General features: G+C 36.7%; 1 protein-coding gene across 1 annotated transcript; it reads right to left on the bottom strand.

Moving 5' to 3' along the window:
- Positions 1 to 1,693: 1,693 nt before the first annotated feature.
- LOC130565890 (uncharacterized) lies at positions 1,694 to 6,176 on the bottom strand. Its single transcript, XM_057353019.1, has 8 exons — positions 6,034 to 6,176; positions 4,962 to 5,043; positions 4,782 to 4,879; positions 4,376 to 4,669; positions 4,236 to 4,292; positions 3,992 to 4,100; positions 3,699 to 3,806; positions 1,694 to 3,599 (listed from the first exon to the last, which is right to left on the bottom strand). Exons 1-8 carry the CDS (start codon positions 6,114 to 6,116, stop codon positions 3,525 to 3,527), a joined length of 906 nt encoding a protein of 301 aa, XP_057209002.1. The 5' UTR covers positions 6,117 to 6,176; the 3' UTR covers positions 1,694 to 3,524.
- Between the last annotated feature and the right edge of the window lie 458 nt (positions 6,177 to 6,634).

The raw sequence follows: 6,634 nt of genomic DNA, 5'->3' as shown, positions 1-6,634 counted from the left end.
TGGAAAAACTGAATGTCAATGGCAAACAATCTCATATGAAAAAATTTGCACAGCACTTTTGAATGCTTGATTTTGGCTAGTCATGACATTCTAATGTATGTTATGGCCCTTTCACCAGACTTGGCAGTTGGACAGAGTTGCTGCGTTGCTGCTGTCTCTCATAGTGAAAATGTCTCTGGGCGGACGTTCAAGGTCACTAACCAGCCTTAAGTTGATGTATATTAATTTTTGCGGTAATGACTAATACTAATGACGCTCATTTTAGGCACAGTTTACTATGACATTTTGCGCATATAGTGTATTTTAACTTGCAAATCAACCCACTCTGTATTCTTAATTTAAATCTCTGTATTTGTCTTCTTTTTGTTAGGTCATATAACTTCGGGAATTCCATTATTAAAACTATGTTCTCCGTGTTTTGAGCTCACAAAAATGTTGATAGGTTAAAGCCAGCGTGGATGCCGTTCACAAAAAGAGCGCTTGCGAAGAGTCGTGCCAGTGGAAGGATTTTGGGCACCGCTTGCGCACCACCTCCGTGCCGCCAATGAAACCCTCGCGTTTTACAGCTTACCGCATGTCTCCCACTGGAAATGAGCTATAGACATTCAGGACTGCCGCTCAAAACTAATAACAGAGGATAATCCCGGTGCTTCGAATCACCTTTACACAAACATCATATATACTGTAAATAAACCATAAGATTATATTTGCATTGCATTGCGTAGAGTTTTTTTTTAACTGTGCATATGTGTTTAAATGATTTTAAATGCTAGAAACTGTATTGTGAGCTATACATTGGTCGTATTTACAATAGGCTAAGCGTGTAAATGAAATGATTTCTCTAACGTTGAAATTAAAGAATTAAATGAAAATATGTTTTCATGCTTTGCTTCTATTGTGTGTATATGAATTGAAATAATCAAGACTTTAAATGACTACGGCCAAAAACGATTTAATCAAAAATTAAACAATGAGCATTGAAAGGAAAATATTTAGTTTTTTTATTTAATTGTATTACTTATTTTCTTTGGTAAATGCAGAACAACAAACAGCAATGATGTGCATTAAAAACAAATTCCTTGATTACACCATATTTAGCTAAATATTGTCAAACGGAATACGGAAATAAATGGCTGTGTCCACATTTATTTATGATTGTATGCATTATTTAACCTTTGGTTAAATAATTTATATTTACCATGCCATTTATATTTGCCTTAATTTATATTTACCATGGCCAACTGCCACTGATATTATGAATGCACTTGAAACGATGAGGAACAAGACAAGAAAAATTTGAGAAAATCTGACAAAATACAACTGAATAAGCTATTATTGGGTTATTAGATGTTTTTAAATGACAAACACGGATGTTTTCAAGGAAAATACACGTTTTATTATTTACAAATGCAAATTATTTACAAAAAACACACAGCAGCAGGTGCAATTACAACGAAACGTTTTCCTTCATGAAAAAGGATAGCCATCTTAAGCTAAATATTGTCAATCGAAAATAAAAGCTATAGTTTACGCTGTGTGTGTGTGTGTGTGTGTGTGTGTGTGTGTGTGCGTGTGCGTGTGTGTGTGTGTGTGTGCGTGCGTGTGTGTGTGTGTGTGTGTGTGTGTGTGTGTGTGTGTGTGTGTGTGTGTGTGTGTGTGTGTGTGTGTGTGTGTGTGTGTGTGCGTGCGTGCGTGCGTGCGTGCGTGCGTGCGTGCGTGCGTGCGTGCGTGTGTAAGGGTACAGAAGAACATACAGTCTTGTTTTAAACATGGCTAAGCAATCAAATGTCGATCCAGCGATCAACACACATTGTATTTTTTATTATTATTTTGATTAAAGTACTTTTCAACTTTAAAGGTCTTTGCACATACAGTCCGAAATTGTCGTATGCGTTTTTTCGTATTTGGCTCTCGTTTGTACTGTGTCTCTGAATGGTTAAAAAAGGCCACTCAAAATGCTTAACGGATGCGAAAAACGCAGAAAATCGAACCTGGTCCGAATTTTTTTATGACGGACGAAAATATCGGAGGCAGTGTGTAAATGTGATTGACACAACGTGAGGTTGTATTTATTTTTTAACGCGCGGAAATTTCGGACGCAAATTTCGGACTCAAGGTGCAATGGGCTTAAGTCTGCATTTAGATCCAGACAATGCCACAGTCTCCTATCTCAGTTTCAGTGAGCAAGCTCTGGACTTAAGTCTGCATTCGTTTTTTTACTGTTACGAATAATTGATTACTCTATTAAATATTGTTTTCATTACCAATTTATTTAACCTTTATTATGCATGCATAACCTCTAAAAAAATTAAAGCATAACCAAGTGTAAATAAACGTGAGCATTGCGGTTTTATGACTTAAGAAACGGGAATATAATGCAAGCTTGCTCATCTATATCAGTAAATCAATAGATTTGTTGGTTTAGCAGAAAGTCCAGTCGTCATCAGTAATTTAATGTGTTAATGTGTATAGTGGTCTTAAGCAGTCGTGTGCTGTTTTCTGACTAGAATCCGCTACAGTTGAAAGAAAAAGTCTTAGAATGTTTGTCCTCGGCTTTAATAATCAGTGTGAGAATCCTTAATGCTCTCCCGGATCTCTCTCCCGCTGCTGTCTGCACTGAACCAAGCACGGAAGTGCCGAATGTGCCCATAAAAATATAGAACAATAATAAGAACTTTGGTGCCCCCTAGTGGTCGGGAGCATTTCCGTTGTGTTGTGGCTTTATTCCGTTGTGTTGTGACTCGATTCCGTTGTGTTGTGACTCGACCCAGATAGCACAATCCATCTGGTTTACATCTATTTGAAGTCTGCATTTACATCTGCAAGACATCTTAAATACATAGTTTGCTCATCTGCAATACGTCTCGGAGACGTCTGAACATCTGTAATACGTCTGCTAAAGATCTGGAGATCTGCTGCTTAAAAGCATCTGCTAAACATCTTAGAAAGAGCTGTTGTACATCCATTCTATATCATAAACATCTTACAGACATATTCTAGATGTCTATATGACGTCTGACAGCAGACATCTCCGAGACGTATTGCAGATGAGCAAACGATGTATTGTAGATGTCTTGCAGATGTAAATGCAGAAGTCAAATAAACGTAAACCAGATGTATGTGTGCTATCAGGGTCGATTCCGTTGTGTTGTGGCTTTATTCTGTTGTGTTGTAGCTTGATTGCGTTGTGTTGTGAACTTATATTTGCATTTTAAATTTCGTTGTCATATGCACTAGTAGGCCACCGTACTTTTAGTATGAATATGTTGATATCTATAAACCAGTGTGCTACAAAACATTGCCAAAGATACGCATATAGAAGATATTAGCATTCAAAACACAGTCTCTCGCTTCCTAATGGATCATATTTATGACATAATACTGCACCAATTACAGTAAAAGCTATCTAGAAATAAGAGAATCTAGTGCCCACCCTCACTAATGGCAATTTAAAACATTTCCCTAATGTCAAATAGTAATCAATACACCAAAAATCATGGTTACGGCACTTTTTTAAATGATGGTTACATGGGGATGTTTTCAATAAATGACGCCATGAGGGCACACTGAAAGTTGACTTCATCATTCTGGTGGATGTTCTGTCAATGAGAAAAAAGAAAGTATTAAAGTTAAAACACTGGCAGGGTTTGAACAAACAGTTATTTATAAAACGTTGATTTCTATGTTTTATAACTTACAGTTATATCCTCAATGTAGTAGCAGTGTCGCATGTTAAGATGGCCAATAAAATTGCGGCTGTAGTACTGTGGATCACCATGAGGCAAAACAACGCACACAGGACAAACCTAGAGGGCGCCAGAGTGCAAAAAAGTGAGTGCTTTGAGTGTATTGAGCCACAAAGATGTCAAACACTTTATGATATTTGAACATTCTATTTTGAGACATAATCCATCAGTGGATTAGTGTGCATTAATGAGCTGAAGTGTCAGTCAACACACTAGATATTGGAATGATCTGAATCCTGACTGACCACATGTGTGCTGTCATAGGCATGTTGGGCATTGCAGTGAACCCGCAGTTCCATAGCATCCAGCCCACCCATCTGACAGTAGGGGCACACCAATGTTCTCAGAGTGGAGCTGAAAACATCAAAGTAAGTGAAGAATTAACAGTTTAACCAAAGTCCTTTTAGGGAAAGCACATTTGTGCAACGTCTCCTGTATGCTGTTTTAGTCATACAAGACCAAGTCCTGGTGACACAATAGTTACAGTACCCCTGTATTTGCTCCTGCTGCCTCATTCCCATTTCATTGATCTCAGTTTGAAAATGCCTGTGAATTAAACAGTACATTGTAAATCCAGTCATTCAAACCAAACCACATCATACTAAATTAATTTTTTAGATAGGACTCACCAGTCATCAAGGTCATCCTCCAGATTTTCTTGTGCTGGGTTGTGGTATAGTGGTGCTGGTGAAGCTGGAGGTGCTGGGACAGCATTAACAGTTGCAGGTTGTATGGTTGTGATTATAAGTGCAGGCTGAGGTCTGGCCCGTCGAGCAGGAACAGGTGGAATAATGGCAACAGTGGCATTTGAAAGGGGAGGGGCTTGACGTTGCAGGGCAGGCGCCGGGACAAGATTGGGCAGACTGGCTTGATTGGCAGCATTTGTCAGTGCTGCTTGAGCAGCTTGAAGTTGGAGAAGGCGACTGTTGATGTTTTAAGTCATAATAGTCATAATTACATTGAAAATGCAATGTGGAAAACGTTCATGACATGTCTAAAATGACTGATTCCATGTTGAATTCGACTGAGACTTACTTTTGTATGTTTGAGCCAACAGTTCTTTGTACATTGAATATTTCATCATTCCCGATCAGGATAGGCAGCCGAACTCCCCGTCTATGAGTTGCAGGATGCTGAAATAAGTACAGGACAGTGTTCATCATCTCACTGTCTTTGATCAACCAGCAGGTGATACACAGCAGTGTGTTCCCTTACCAATGGATTAGTTACTGGAGTTCTGCAGTGTGGACAATGAGCTCTAAAGCGCAAAGACTGACCCAGGCAACTCTGGCAAATTCTAAAAATACAGAAAGAGACAATGATTAAAACCATATATTATTATTATTATTATTACGCTCAGCTCTCAAATCAATAGAATACACAATACTAGGTTCACGGTTGCGATAGTATACAGATAATCTGAACCATTTTGAAAATGAAACTGAAATTCAAATGTCACATTTATTTAATAAACACTGACATTTTCAAGAACCTTTTTACTGTAACTTAATAAAAACAGACAATATTCAAAGTTTAATTGAACCTTCGGTATGTAAATTATAAAAATTAAATGAAGAATAAAAAATGAGAAATGTAAATTAAGAAAAAGTGAATCGGTCACTTAAAATAAAACTAAATTTTAACATAAAATAAAACTAAACCCTAAGAGAGATATTTTTAAAGCATGCAGTTAAAGCACAATGTAAAAAAAACATTTTATGTTGACAGAGATCATGTGTTGACAGCAAACAGACATCATAATGTAAACAAATTGCCATACCGCTAAACATTTCCACATCTTTTATTTTTTTGCATTGTGACAGGATATATTTTTACACCCCTAATGTCCACAGATTTGACTGTGAGAAATCATGGTGAGTCACGTGATGGAATTTCCCTGCAGAAGAAAACTTTCACTTTTAACTGCTGGGAACTGCTGCTGTTTATCAGAAGCCATATTCATTATTATGGAGAGGGTAACTTCAAAACAAAGATAAATATAGCACAAGGTTCAAGTAAAAGAAGATTTCATTGAATAAAATGATGTACATTCCAGCAAAAGTGGAAAGCTTATCAGATCCTTCCTACTGTACTATTTCTATAATAAACACATTTGTAAATACAAAAGCTCTTTTAAAATTCTGTATGACTTATTTTCAGTGATATAAGTTATATTTTAATAAATATCAGTATTACATAAAATCTGTTATAAAATAGAGAAAGATATAGAGATAAAGTGTTTACATAAGACAAGAAAACCACCATAAAATGTGATTCACACACTTACATTTTTTTACAGCATGGAGAAGGCTGAGACGGATTCCTTATTTTGTCCTTACAAACTGGACACTCTTCTTGTGAAGTGTCCATGACTAAAACCTCTGCTGTCTAACACGTCTTCTACTGCTGGTGTCGTCTCTGCTTAGTCTTACTTTCAGATTGCACATGTTAAAAAAAACATCCAACTTCCTTATGTTGTGTGACAGGGTACTTTCCTCCAATGACAATAAACATAAATCTGGCTTGACCTGAAAGCTGCCAATCATTTTATATTTATATACTGTATATAAGTCATGTTGAAGGTAAATTGAATTTGCTAGGTTGCAATTCTTATTATTGTTTTCAGTTTGAATGACAAAAGTCACATAAACTCAAAGTAAATGTGACATTATGAGTTATGATGTCTGTTTTACTGTATACAGCAGGCTTTTATATTTCAAAACCATTGTTTATACTGTACATCAATAATGTGCATGTTATTAATGTAGGAAAGCAATTATCTATGGTTTATAGACTAAAGCATGTTTCTTGATTATGGACATTTAAAATAGTTAAAGCAACAGTATCACCAGCAAAATTCCTGGGACTTTTCGGTGCAGCCTACCAAC

This window comes from Triplophysa rosa, linkage group LG15 (assembly GCF_024868665.1).
Source record: "Triplophysa rosa linkage group LG15, Trosa_1v2, whole genome shotgun sequence".
Lineage (NCBI taxonomy): Eukaryota > Metazoa > Chordata > Actinopteri > Cypriniformes > Nemacheilidae > Triplophysa > Triplophysa rosa.
This window is presented reverse-complemented; position numbering and strand designations above follow the sequence as displayed.

Excerpts from the sequence above, each read along its gene's own strand:
- LOC130565890 (XM_057353019.1), bottom strand. The coding sequence starts at position 6,116 with ATGGACACTTCACAAGAAGAGTGTCCAGTTTGTAAGGACAAAATAAGG. Across the intron at positions 4,880-4,961 it reads CTCCAGTAACTAATCCATTG|CATCCTGCAACTCATAGACG; the intron begins GTAAGGGAACAC and ends TACTTATTTCAG. Across the intron at positions 3,600-3,698 it reads ACTACATTGAGGATATAACT|AACATCCACCAGAATGATGA; the intron begins GTAAGTTATAAA and ends TCTCATTGACAG.